Source organism: Pipistrellus hanaki, assembly GCF_964339955.1.
Source record: "Pipistrellus hanaki genome assembly, chromosome: 3".
Classification (NCBI taxonomy): domain Eukaryota; kingdom Metazoa; phylum Chordata; class Mammalia; order Chiroptera; family Vespertilionidae; genus Pipistrellus; species Pipistrellus hanaki.
In genome coordinates, this window is record NC_140505.1 from 125,143,975 (window position 1) to 125,159,280 (window position 15,306).

Below are 15,306 nucleotides of genomic sequence, written 5' to 3' on the forward strand. Positions count from 1 at the left end.
TTGGTCTGTTACTGTAATTGGCATTTTTTAGCCATACTCTGGACCTTGTTATTCCCTAAACCTGCTCCACCTCTGAACTCACAAAATCACAAATTCAGTCCTAGCTGGTTTGGCTCAGTAGATAGAGCGTCAGTCTGCGGACTGAAGGGTCCTGGGTTCGATTCCAGTCAAGGGCACATGCCAGGGTTGATGGCTCCAGCCCCAGTGGGAGGCATGCAGGAGGCAGTCGATCAATGATTCTCATCACTGATGTTTCTATCTTTCCCTCTCCTTCTCCTTTCTTCTCTAAAATAAATTTTTTTAAAAAAATCACAAATTACACTCACTGATTGCAACCTCCTGTCCTTCCAGATTGCTCACTTATTTACTTGTCCATTCATTTCTCTGGTACTGCAGGTCTATTTTCTCCCTATCCACCCTGTTGTCCCTTTCTATTTAGCTTAGGTCTCTGCATATTCTCATATTTGCATGTTCAGCTAAAAACCTGAAACTCTCTTAAACTATTTTCCTTTATAAACACCTGATTAAACCCCAGTTTTGAAAAAAATGAAGGCATCTTACTGTGTGAATGTTCCATATCTACTTCAGGGCAACTGGGTGCTGCTAGAGCAAAATCATTAAATGAGGTAAATACTCTCTCTATGGTTCCCTACTCAGATTCCTCTCTCATTTTCCATAACTATTTCAAACCTTCCCAATCTTCTAAACCCCATGTTCAAAGTCTTACTCTCAGGACATGTTCTGCCTTACTTCACAGAGAAACATAATGTCCTTTAGATTGCAGCTTGAGATGTCACTAAATATGACAAATATACCCACCCCGTCTTTTTTCTTCTTCTTCTCCTCCTTCTCCTCCTCCTCCTCCTCCTCCTCCTCCTCCTCCTCCTCCTCCTCCTCCTCCTCCTCCTTCTTCTTCTTCTTCTTCTTCTTCTTCTTCTTCTTCTTCTTCTTCTAATAAAACTAAAGAACTGCTTCTCCTTCTTTCTAAGGTTAACCTCTTGTATGTCTTTATTCTTTGTAAAGAATTACTTTTATTCTATAGTACATACTATATTACATACTTCATGTCAATATTTAAACGTGTCTACATCATTCCCACTTTAAAAACAAAAGAAAAAAAAAACAGTCTTTGAGACATTACAACCTGGCATCACTTCCCTCCACATAAACAGCTCTTCCTATGCTTACCAATGAAGTTCTTTTTAAATCTGATATTTTTAAATATTTATTTTGCTTGACCTCTTAAAATTTTAGACTAAATGGGCAGTCGGACATCCCTTTCACAATTTTCCTTCTGAAAACAGCCCTCCCCCCCATGCCTACTATGATACCTTATTCCTTTTTTTTTTTTTTTTTTAAATTTATTCTGTCTGGCCATTCTTCTTAGGTGGCCCCTGTCATTTTATCTTCCTCTGAGTGCCCTTCAGTGTTGGCATGATATTCTAGAAGTCCTCTTCTCTTTTCCTTCAGTACTCTCTCACAGACAATCCTATCTACTCCCATGATTTCAATCATCCCAGGTACTCCAAATGTTTGTCCTATGCCATACCTCATTATTAGCTTCTAATCCATATAACCAACTGCTTGCTAAGTGAGAATTTTGCAGCCAACTCAAATTCATTATGTCCCAAGTGGAACTCAGCATCTTCCCTCCCAAAAGAGTTAGTATTCCTCATTGCAGTTAATAGCAATACCATTTATGCCTGAATCATAAATCTGAGAAATTCCTTGACTATTTCCTGTCTCTCATTACTTAATATTATGACCTCCAAATCCTGTTACTAATACCTTCTAAACAACTCTTAAATTCTTCTCCATTATCAATTTAGATATCCTCTGTTGCTATAAAATTAAATAAATAGAATAAAAGTAATAAATGTATACTATTTCTAAGTATATGATAGAAGAAAGCAGAAAAATGCAACCTTAGAGAGGAAAAATGTCTCCATCTTTCACTTTTTATCTGTCTCTCCACAGATAACTTGTTAATAGTTTCTATTATTCTTCCGAGAAAAAATTTTTTCACAAAAATTCTTAGTATTTATATATTTTTGATAATGCTAGCTGTCAATCTAAATATCTTTTGAAATACTGATATAAAAGTATTTTAGCTTGGCATATTAATGGTAAGCTATATTTCCCACACTGGATTCACCAACTTCCCTTGCAACTTATATATGGACATTTGATCAATTTTATTTTTTATTTTTAAATATATTTTTATTGATTTCAGAGAGGTAGGGAGAGGGATAGAGAGATAGAAACATCCACGATGAGGCCGAAACCGGTTTGGCTCAATGGATAGAGCATCAGCTTGGGGACTGAAGGGACCTGGGTTCGATTCCGGTCAAGGGCATGTGCCTTGGTAGCGGGCATATCCCCGGTGGGGGGTGTGCAAGAGGCAGCTGGTCGATGACTCTCTCTCACCGATGTTTCTAACTCTATCTCTCTCCCTTCCTCTCTGTACAAAATCAATAAAATATATTTAAAAAAAAAAAGAAAAAGAAACATCCACGATTAGAGAAAATCATTGATTGGCTGCCTTCTGCACGCCCCCTACTAGGGATCAAGCCCACAACTCAGGCATGTGCCCTTGACCAGAATCAAATCTGGGACCCTTCAGTTTCCAGGCCAATGCTCTATCCATTGAGCCAAACCAGCGAGGACTGATCAACTTTATATCCAATGAAATGCAAGTGGCAGTGATGTGCACCACTTCCCACCTGGTGATTTAGGAGATGATCAATCTGCCAACATGTTTCTTTTCCCATATTATAAGCTTGAGCTAGCTCATATTTGTGAAGAAACAAGATGGGAACAACCTGGATATTTAAATGACTCATGGAACAAAACTACCCATCAAACAGATATTTCTTACTTCTATTCTATTGAATCACTACATTTCCCAATAATGTTAGCTGCTGTAACAAAAAGCTTCAATCTCACCTATTAGTGTTCTGCATCTTGCTTTTTTTCATCTAATAAGTGAGACTTTTCCATATTATTACGATAGTACAAAGAGAAAGACACCAGTCTTTTCAATGGTTGCATAATAATGTGCAGTAAATTACTTGTTCAGTCACCTATTTCTGGAGTCATTGGTTTTTTAAATTTCAGTTTTATGTTATTACTAGAGTCCCAGTGCACAAAATTCATGCATGGAAGGTGTGTGTCCCTCAGCCCAGCCTGAACCTTCTCCAATCTGGGACCCCTCAAGGGATGTCCAACTGCCTGTTGAGGCCTGATCCAGGTAGGATTGAGACTAAATGGGCAGTCGGACATCCCTTTCACAATCCAGGACTTCTGGCTCCCAACTGCTTGCCTGCTTGCCTTTCTGATTGCCCCTAACTGCTTCTGCCTGCCAGCCTGATCACCCCTAACCACTCCCCTGACAGCTTGATTGATGCCTAACTGCTCCCCTGCCAGCCTGATTGCCCCTAACTATCCTCCTCTAAAGACCTGGTCACCCCCAACTGCCCTCCCTTGCAGGTCTGATTCCTACCAACTGTCCTCTCTTGCTGGCAATCTTGTCACGGTCATCTTGTGTCCACATGGGGACGGCCATCTTGTGTGTTGGAGTGATGGTCAATCTGCATATTACTCTTTTATTAGATAGGATAGAGGCTTGCTACATGGGTGGTGCCAGTTGGTTGGCCCTAAAGGGTGACCTGGATCAAGGTGGGGGTTCCCTTGGGGCATGGGGCAGCCTGAGTGAGGGGCCTGTGGTGGATTTCAGGCTGACCACGCCCCCCGGTGACCCTGGTATCTAAGGTTTATTTATCTTCTATAATTGAAACCTTATATCCTTGAGTGTAGGCCTGGGTGGGCCAGGGTGGCAGAGAAGCTTGGCTTCCTCCATTGCCAGGGAAACCCAAGCCTCCTGCTTACTGCAGCTCTGTGGCCACAGTCATCTTGATTGGATTAATTTGCATTCTCACTCCTGATTGGCTGGTGGACGTGGCATGTGGGTGTAGTGAAGGTATGGTCAATTTGCATATTACTTTTTATAAGATAGGACTAGTATAACATGATATAATAAGTGTCCTCATTTGTACATCTTTTTAAAATATATATATATTATTTTATTTTTATTTTTCTTCATTTTTTTATTAAGGTATTATATGTGTATATACCTTACCAATTCCCCACCCCCCCACTCCCATACATGCCCTTCCTTCCCATAGTTTTTCATCCATTGGTTATGCTTATTTCTTTTTTGTTTCCCTTCCAAGACTAGAGGCTAGATATGGCCAGACTCCTTTGGACTTGATCATAGATAGGGCAGAGCCTTGTACCTGGTTGCTTATTGCATAAATAAAGACTTGTGATTCTGAAAAACCTTCCCTCCCCGCACCACTGCCCAGTTCACTGTTTGAATTTTTAATACCAATCAGTAGTCAACTTTTAAAAGTTTCTCAATGTAATAGGTTTCATCTCAATGTTTCTGGCCTGTAAAAATGAAAAGAAACCTAAAAAATTTTGTAATGTCAGCAAAGATTTCCATCAGGAAGGGGGTTTCTGAGTCTAATTTTTACATCACCATTCTGTTCTTTTCTCTATCTAAGGAAAGACGATCAATAACTAGTAATAAATATGTTTTGTTTTTCTTTTTGTTCCAGTCCCAGAAGCATTTTATTTGAAGACATTATTTTTCAATCCTAGAATGTAATCAATTTGACATGTTGATTGGGATATTTTGTCACTTAGTTGTCACTTTAACAGTATTACTTATAGTATCATATTGACTTGTAAGAAAACTTGGGACTTTCCAACAGAGCTTTCCAGAGATGAAGGCTATTTTTTAAGGTAGTTATTTCTAACATAAGAAGATTTTCTGGTACAGGGTAAATAACTAAGAAAATTATAAGAAAAAAAATTAAAGTTTCATATGAATAGCCTGACTAAAATACTTTTAAAGTACTCTTCCATCTCTGAGATATTACAATTTCTTATGTGTATGAAATCAGCCCCAATTAATAATGAAACCTTCAAAGAATAGTCAATTAAAAGTGTCCTTCATATTACAAATCTGATGTATTCCTGCAATAATTCATACAGCATACATTTCAACGCATGTAACCTTATTTTCTTTTGTCAACATGTCAAATTGATTACATTTTAGGCTTTTATTATAATACAGGAGTAAACTATTTTGGAAAATAATTCAAATCCCATGCTAATTAGGCTAGATATTTTGAAATAATGTTAAAGTTAAAATTTATTTAGGAATCTATACTTGGCTAGTCAATACATAAAAATAATATGCCCAAATTATGACTTATTGATTCATTTTGGAATTCAAAATATCTATACTAATAAGAGAGTAATAAATATGCTAATTAGGGCGGACGTCTTCCAGATGACCATCTGGATGTCTTTCTGGAAAAAGCGGCGGCAGCTGCCTAATGGCCAATTGTGGATGGTGGCTGCTGCTGCCCAGGGCCAGCCCGAGGCTCAGCAAGCCATGGATGGTGGCTGCCACTGCAAGGGCCGGCTTAAAGTTCAGGCAGCTGCATGCAGTCACAAGGTATGAGGCTCAGGCAGCCATGGTGCTTCCAGTGGCAGGAGAAGCTGGGTAATGGGGGCGGCACCTTTCCCTGACCAGCCAGGTCACCTCTGGCAGAGGGAGGCCAGACTATGGCTTAGGCTGGGGGCTGAGGCAGAGGCGGTTAAGGGTGGTCAGGCCAGCAGGGAGAAAGGTAGGGGTGATCAGACTGGCAGTGTGGCAGTTAGGGCAATCATGCCACAGGCAGGCAGAGGTGGTTAGGGGCGATCAGGTAGGCAGGCAGAGGGGTTAGGGGCAATCAGGCAGGCAATATTGTGAGAGGAATTGTGAGAGGGATTGTGAGAGGGATATCTGATTGTGACAGGGATATGAGAGGGACGTCTTACTGCCGGCAGCTGGACATTCCCCAAGGGGTCCCAGATAAGAGAGGGTGCAGGCCGGGCTGAAGAACACCCCCCCTCCTTCATGCAGGAATTTCATGCACTGGGCCTCTAATTTTAATATAAATTCTTTAACATCTTATATTTATTTTTTATAGTTTATGAGAATACTAGAGGCCCGATGCATAAAATTCATGAAAGAGTAAGCCTTCCTTGCCCCAGCTGATGGCATTGTTTCCCTTCAGTCAAAGCAGGCACCGAGGACCTGGGCTTCCCTTGAAGCCCTGGCTTTATCTGGAAGGTCATTCAGAAGGATGTGTGGAAGGATGTCCAGTGTAATTAGCATATTACACTTCTATTATTATAGATATTGGAAGTTAGGCAAAATTAAGTTGAAAAATTCTCAATTTATTTATTTTTATATTCTTTTTTAAATTTGAAGTAACTTACCCTGGTGCATAGTTGCATATGAAAATTGCTGCATCTTTAAAACGTCCAACTCTTGAACATGGAGTAACAGCACAACCAACTTTGTAAGACTTGTCCCAAACAAGCTAAAATGAAATTTTCAAGGAAAACATAAAATTTATTCTTCCATATTATAAACAATAATATATTCAATACCCATAGAACCTTTCATTAAATAACTAAAAAATATGAACTATGAATTAGCATGGGTTTAGGGCAGCATTTGCAACACTATAGGTAGAGAAATACTTTATTAGGTTCTACCAATAAGTATCCTTAGGATAAAAAGTTTGAGAACTACTGATCCAAAATAATGCTTCAGAGCCCAAGAAAGGCCCACCTGCTGAATCAATTTATTGAACCTGAGTTCTAGGTTATTGGAAGAGAGGAAGAAGTAAAGAAAGGATAAATATTTTGAAAGAATAAAAGTTGTAAATAGGAAGAAGAAAAAGAGAGACACTAAGATTAGAGAAGTGGGAAAAAGCAATGAAAGAGTAGATAGTAATTGAATGCTATTGCCATTTTTCTTTCATTGAAGAAATTCCATTATAAAGGATTTGGGCCTTTTATTTAAAAAATGAATAAAGGAGCTTGTTTTTATAAAACGAAAAGCTGGTATTAAATTGGAATAAAAATAGGAGAATAGTTCAAGAAATTCTATGTATGGCTTTAATATTTCTAATACTTTCAAATGATAAAAAAAAGTACTTGTTTTGTTTTGTTAACTTCTGTGGGAGGAAGGGGAACCATTTTTGTTTTTTTCTTTTTATCCCAAGCCTTTGTGGTTTTAAAAGCATGATTAGTAAAGAAATAGAGTGATGCATAAAAATAATAGAGAATGGAATGGCTGCAACAGTTAAATTAAAGTTAGTCATGTTAAATGCAGAAAACCGAAATGACTAAGATACTATAATTAAGAAGTACAAAATATAGAGGAGTAAATCAGGGAGTAGAATTTGTTAGTTTACTGAAAGTATGAAGTTATATTAAGACTAGCTTTGATACAAATAAGATAATGAAGAATCATTATAACTTTCTAGGAGAAGACTAAACAGATCAAACATTTTTTAAAAGATTCATTTGATTAATGAGAAAGACATGAGTTCAATATGAAAAAAATTCCAAGATTTTAAGTTGTACATAAAACATGACATCAGTTTATTGGTAGAAAATTAATTATTTTTATTTTATTTATTTTTGTTAATCCTAACCTGAGGATATTTTTCCATTGATTTTTCAGAGAGAGAGAGAGAGAGAGTAGACAGGAGGGGAAGAGACAGGGGGAAAGATAAATGTGAAAGAGACACATCAATTGGTTGCCTCTCATACATGCACCTACTGGGATCAGGGATAAATTATGTGACCTTGCTTGGAATCAAACTCTCAACCCTTCAGTCCTCAAATCAAGATTCTAACCACTGAGAAAAACTAGTTAGGGGAAAAAAAATCGTATTTTAAATAAGCTTGGAAGTTCATTTAATAAATTATCGATCCCAAATACAAATATTTATTGAAGATCTAAATAATGTCATGTTGTGTTGAGAAAAAAAAGATGAGAAGACCCCTGCCCTTCGTGTGGTATCACATATAAATGATTATTAAACAATGTGATATATGAAATAATAAATATATGTATAGGAAATAAGTAGTTCAGTATTTTGGGGGTATAAAGTGTAAGGTAGATTATGAGACATGAGGTAGGAAAAATAATACTAATTAATTTGCATTTAAAAAGTTTTAACCAATTAGTTATATAGTAGTTTATATACTGATCTGTGCAAAAAATATCATCTTTCACTTATGTTTATACTCAATAATTTATAAATAGTTTTCATTTTCTGGTTTCTTCCTTTTCCAGTATACATTATTTTTAGAAAAGTACCTTTCATATTTGGGTATGGACATTAGATTTTCTATATTTAAAATAATGTTTTAATTGTATGGTTCACATTAATTGAGATAATTACAGACATTTTGAAAATCTAGGACTGATAAGAACTTTGATTCTATTAGAATTAACAATTGACCATTTGTATTTATTTATAAAATTGAAACAATCAATAAAAACTTGATAGTAATGCAATTAAAGAATCTATTGAATTAATAATATAAAAATTAGATACCTGCAAATATTTAGAACAGTCACCACGGCAAGTGCCATTTTCAAAATAGTACTTGTCCTTCTCTGCAAACCAACTTCTGATAGCAATACTTGCAGTAAATTCATTTTCAAGGCCGATCCACATATTTTCACCAATACCATTAAATATAGGATGGGCCATGTTCATTTCTTCTAAGTGAATATTACGCTCAAACACACATTTTTTCCCCCATGCTCTAGCGGTCCGTGACAAAGCTACATCCCAAGTCTGAAAAAAAGTGCAAAAAGCAAAGAAAACAAAATAATGATGAGTTTTGTGTGTGTGTGCGCTCTAATTTATATTCCTTGAGTTCTCATAGTAAGATTTAAGGAAAACAATCCTAACTTTATGCTTAAAGGTTTTATTAGTTAAATTTCTATAGGGAACTTTTTTTTAAAGATAATCATAAATGAAACAACTATTTTCTGGTACAAAGGACTATGTACAGTATATATCAGTAATTAAAAAGTCAGATTGTTAGATGATGCAAAGGATTGTGATACTCTTACATAGAGTGTGTTCAGAACTGTACAATACTCATATGTAGTCTCTTCAGAACATATATTTTCATTTTTTCAGAATATATATTTTTAATCTCATAACTTTTATTCATAATGATACAATAATATAAAATATTCATTTAAGAACTATTGATTGAGCATTAATTTTATGCAAAATATTATGTTTTGAAGAAATAAAGTCTTATGATATTTCCAGAAATGTGAGAAAATTTCATAAGATGCTGCTACCATATTTCTAGATACTCCTATCTAGAAATATAAAAAAATGTGTACTTTTGTTATTATTTAGAGCCTCATTAAGTTCATTGTTAAGGATAAGAACAAATACAATATACAAAGAAAAATCAACAAATAGTTGTCAAACCAAAATGCTAAGTACATATGTTTCAGTGTATCTGAAAGTAAGCATTTCTGAAAATTAAGTGTTTTTTAGGGTTTTCTCAGTTAATTTCATAGATTATACATATATATAATATAAAATATATCATAAAAAATAAACAAATCAGACTTTTAGATTATTCCCCAACTACTTTTCTCACCAAAGCTCATTATTGTTTAAAAAATTGTATATATTTCAATTTGTATACATTTCTCTATACACACACACACACACACACACACACACGATACAAGTGGGTATTTTAAATGCATATTCTGTGATTTTTCTTCCTTGCATTATTGTAATAATTTCATACATAATATTATTGGCCTGTTATTTGCAGTTTTCACTTAGAGAAATTGTTCCATATTAATACAACTAGATCTAACTAACTTTTGCAACCTCTCCATAGTATTCTATAGTATGAATAGCACATAATAAATGTTACCATTCCACTATTAATAATCCTTTAGATTGTTTCTCATTTGCAAACAATGTTCCATGGGTCATCTTTTTACTGCCTTATTTTGTATATTGTTCATATATCACATGCTTACTATATATCAGGCATTATTGTTTGTTTTTAAAAATATATTTTTATTGATTTCAGAAAGGAAGAGAAAGGGAGAGAGAGAAACAAAAATGATGAGAGAGAATTATTGACTGGCTGCCTCCTGCACACCCCCTACTGGGGATTTAGCTCACAACCTGGGCATGTGCCCTTGACCGGAATTGAACCTGGGACCCTTCAGTCCACAGGCAGACGCTCTATTCACTGAGCCCAATGAGCTAAAGCATCACTGTTGTTTTTATACGCTATTTAACTTAGTGTTCAGAATATACTATGAGGTGTGCATTATTATTTTTTGTTTCACAAAGAAAGTAACTAAAACACAGACGAGAATTTTACTTGTAGTCATATATAACAATAAATTATGGAGTCTGAATTTAACCCAGAAAGGCTAATTTTTCAACTCCAAGTTTGGAAATATTTTACTTTATTCCATCCCATGACAGTGTATAAAACAAGTTATGATATTTATAAATTCCTTTGCTCAACCTTGAATTAAATTACAGTTGTAAACAGACTCAATATTTTTTCAATTATATAATACAGTGTTATCAACTATAGTCACTACCCTTTTACTAACCTCTTCCTATTTTCCCACACCTAACTCCTGGAAACTACTTTCTTTTCTATTCTACAAGTCACTTTTTTTTTTTTTTTTTTTTTTTAGATTCCACATATAAGTGATACCAATGTTCTTCTTGTCTTTGTTGGGCTTATTTCACTTAGCATATTGACTTCAAAGTACAACCAAGTTGTTGTAAATAGCAGGATTTCCTTCTTTATCATGGATGACTATTATTCTATTGTATACATATACAACATCTTCTTTATCCATTCATTCAATGATGGATGCTTAGATTGTTTCCCTACCTTGACTATTATAAATAATACTTAAATGAACATGGAAGTACAGTATTCTCTTTGAAATCTTGTTTTCATTTCTTTTGTATATATACCCAGAAGTGGAATTGCTGGATCATATGGCAGCTTCATTTTTTATTTATTAAGGAATTGCCATACTATTATGGCTTTGCTTCAATTACAATTTCTGATAATCATCTGAATTTTTTCTCTCAAGCTGACTGGAGCCAAGCCCTCTTTGACTCAGCTAGATCTCCAGTAACAAAAGGGCAAAAGCTTAATTAGATATGGCAATGATTTCTTAGATATGTCCTGAAAAACATAGGCAACAGGATAAAAAAAAAGATAAATTAGACTTTATCAGATTTAACACCTTTTGCGAATCAAAGGATACTACAACACAATGAAAAGGAAACCTATGCAATGAGAGAAAACACTTACAAATCATATATTTGATAAGGGATCACTACCCAGAATATATAAAGAATTTCTTCAACTCAACTAACAATATAAAGTCTGATAAAAAATTGAACAAAAAGAGATCCAAGATGGCAGTGTAGGTAAACACACCTAAACTGCTGCCATTCACAACAATTTCAAAACTACAGCTAGAAGACAAAATGTCTGTCACCCAGAACCATGGAAAAGCTGGCTAAATGGAAGCTCTACAACTAGACTGAAAGAGCATTCAGAGCACAAGCACTGAAAAACTGAGGTATGGGGGGTAGAGAAGGGAAGAAAGGAGGGCAGGCGCGTGATACAGGCTGGCGGCAGATACCAGCTGGTGGAGGATGTTGCTTTCTTCAACACGAAGAGAGACAAGCTCCCAATCCCTCTGAAATCCAGTTTCTGTGGAGAACCTGGACTGTCTGTCATCCGGTCGGAAAGTGAGGGTGGCTTGCTTGCAGAGCTGTGTGCAAGAATAATTGTTTGCTGTACTGGGGTGTGAGACATGGGGACGCGGTCAAAGAGGCAGAGACGGCTGACTGGCAGCCATCGCTGTTTGCCATGCCCTAGCCTAGTGATGCCCTGAGACTCCACCCCGCACAAACAAACCCAAGCTCCAAGCAGTGGCTTTTGAATATGAATGGCCTTCTCTATTGCAGTTTAATCTAGCAAACTTGCAGACAGCTCCAAAGTTTCAAGCTCCAAGCAGGGAGGAGAGGACTGTGGTTCTCATTGTAGCTCTTGCAGAGTGGCCTCAGACAGTAGCTGAACTGCATCCCATTGGAGATACAGAAGTCAGTGTATCTAGTGGTCAGTGTGAGACACCAGATTTCAACTCCTCTCATCCATAGTGACATATTCAGGAGGCAGACTCAGGGAGCACCAAAGCCCCAGTGAAACAAGGCCTGCAATATAAGCATGTCTCCAGCACAGCAGTTCTTCCATTATAGACACAGCTGGTCCTCACAGCCAATTGGCCTGCAATCAACAGCAATCAAGGCTTATCTACACCAAGACTTTGCTCTCAGAACACAAAAGGCTATACCAAGAGCAACCACCTTGGGTGATTGGGGAAGCTGAGCTCTTGGCCCTATAGGTCACCTACCACACAAAGACACTCCATCAACACAGGGAGGCAACCAAAATGTGGAGACACAGAAGCATGTCACAAATGGGAGAGATGGAGGATAGTAAACTACTGGATGACACAGAGTTCAGCATCACATTTATAAGGTTACTCAAGAATCTTCTAAAAACCACTGAGAAACTTGAAGAGACCTTCAAGGACTTTAATGAGAATGCAAAAACAAACAAACAAACAAACAAACAAAGGTAAAAGGGCCAGTCAGAAATTAAGGATGCACTGACTGAAATAAAGAATATACAGAAACTCAACTGTAGATCAACATACCCCAAGAGTCAAACCAAAGATCTGAAATATGAGGAAACAAAAAACACCCAAACAGAGAAGCAAAAAGAAAGAAGAATTCAAAAGTGTGATGATAGTGTAAGCAGCCTCATGGACAGCTTTAAGCCTACTAACACCTGGATTTTTGGGGTGCCAGAAGAAGAGAGAGAACAAAATATTGAAGGCCTATTGAAAGAAATAATGTCAGAAAACTTTCCCTACCTGGTGAAAGAAATAGACTTACAAGTTCAGAAAACTCACAGAACCCCAAACAAGAGGAATCCAAAGAGGACCACACCAAGACACATCATAATAAAAATGCCAAGGGCAAAAGACAAAGAGAGAATATTAAAAGCAGCAAGAGAAAACCAGTTAGTTACCTACAAGGGAGTACCCATAAGACTGTCAGCTGATTTCTCAAAGAAACTATGCAGGCCAGAAGAGAGTGGCAAGAAATATTCAAAGTGATGAACAGAAGAACCTACAACCAAGATTACTCTACCCAGCAAAGCTATCATTCAGAATTGAAGGTCAGATAAAGAGCTTCACAGACAAGAAAAAGCTAAAGAGGTTCATCACCACCAAACCAGGATTACATGTATTGCTGAAGGGTATTCTTTAAGAAGAGGAAGAAGAAAAAGGTAAAGGTAAAAATTATGAACAACAAAAAGACATCAAATACATACCTACTAACAAGTAAATCTAAAAATCAAATGAATAAAAAAGAACAGAATGTACTGGTGAATATAATAGAATTAGAGACATAGAAAGAGAGTGGACTGACAATTCTCAGGGGGAAGGCGGTCTGAGGGGTGCAGGAAGAGATTGGACAAAAATCTTACACCTATGGATGAAGACAGTGGCAGGGATAAGGGTATGAGGTGGGGTGGGGAATCAGGTGGAAGAGAGCTATGGGGGGGGAAAAAAGAGGAACACCTGTAATAATCTGAACAATAAATATTTATTATATTTTTTTTAAAAATTGAACAAAGGACTTGAATGGACATTTTTCCAAATAAGACATACAAATGTCTAATAAGTTCAACATAACTATACATTAGGGAAATGCAAATAAAAACATAATGATGCCTATTAAAATGGATATTTATACTAATAAAAGGGTAATATGTTAATCAAACCAGACATCCTTCTGGACGTCCTTCAGGACAAAGACACCATGGTGGGGGCCGAGGCAGAGCTGGTTTGGGGTGACCAGGCCAACAGGGAAGGGCAGTTAGGGGCATCCAGGCAGTAATACAGAGTGGTTAGGGGCAATCAGGCAGGTAGGCATGTGAGCAATTAGGAGCCAGTGGTCCCAGATTACAAGAGGGATGTCTGATGGCCGGTTTAGGCCCTATCCCTGCGGACATCCCACTGGGCCTCTAGTACATATATAAAACCCAGAAACTAACAAATGTTGGCAAGAATGTGGAGCAATTACAAACCTCGTGTGTTGTTGGTGGGAATGTGAAATGGTGCAGCCACTATGGGAAACAGAATGGCAGTTCTTCAAAAAAATTAAACACAGAGCCCTGGTTGGTGTGGCTCATTTGGTTAAGTGTCATTTTGTGCACTGAGAGGTGGCCAGTTTAATTCCTAGTTGGGACACATACTTAGGTTTGGGGCTCAATCCCCAATAGGGGTGTTTTTGAGGCAGCTAATGGATGCTTCTCTCTCCCTCTCCCTTTCTCTCTCTCCAAAATCCATAAGAACATATTTTAAAAAGATACACAGAATTTCCATATGTTCCAGCAATCCCAGTTCTTGGTACTGTCAATAGAGGTGAAAGCAGTGAATTGAACACATATTTGTACACACATCCATTTTCATAGCATTATTGACAAAAGCCAATGGTGATAGCAACTGAAATGTACATTGATAGATGAATGGATACAAAAGCTGTGGTATAAATATACAAAGTAAATTATTTAGCTTTAAAAAGATAGAAATTATGACACATGCTACAACATAAATGAACTGTGAAAATATGCTAAACGAAATAAGCCAGTCACAATGAGAAATACTGTATAATTTCTTTGCATAGTCAAATTCATAGAGACAGAAAGCAGAACGGCTATAGCCAGAAACTGAAGAAAGTAGGAAATGGCTTAATGGGTACAGAGTTTCAATTGGGGAAGATGAATGCTGGTGATGGTTGCACAACAATGTGAATGAACTTAATGCCACAGAACTGTACAATAGAAGATGGTTAAATTGTTAAATTTTATGTTATGAGCATTTTACAACAATAAAAGAACTAAATTTTTTAGTTCAATGACAAGGTAGAAGACAAATACTAGATGACAATAACATCATGGACACAGGCAAGGGACTTAGAATTCATGTTGATACCAACAGCAATCAAGGTTTAACTATAAGACTGTGCAAACAGCCCACAAAGGGGTGAACCAAGAGTGTTCACCTCAGGTGACTGGAGAGCTGAGCCAATGGGCCCAATAGGACACCAACCATGCAAGACCACTCTATCAACTCAAGGAGACTTAGCAGCTACCCAGTACATAGAAACAAAAACAGGGAAGCAGCCAAAATGCAGAGACAAAAAAAAAAACATGTCACAAATGAAAGAAATGGAAGAAAGCAAATACTGGATATAGAGTTCAAAA

General features: G+C 36.8%; 1 protein-coding gene across 1 annotated transcript in view; it reads right to left on the reverse strand.

Annotated features, from left to right (window-relative positions):
- GLIPR1L2 (GLIPR1 like 2) overlaps positions 1–15,306 on the reverse strand; it is a 36,942-nt gene that overhangs the window by 14,425 nt on the left and 7,211 nt on the right. The window contains exons 2-3 of the mRNA XM_084876319.1: positions 8,478–8,723; positions 6,337–6,440 (exon numbers count right to left, since the gene is read on the reverse strand). Of these exons, the coding sequence (XP_084732445.1) occupies positions 6,337–6,440; positions 8,478–8,723 (350 nt within the window). The remainder of the gene's footprint in view (positions 1–6,336; positions 6,441–8,477; positions 8,724–15,306) is intronic.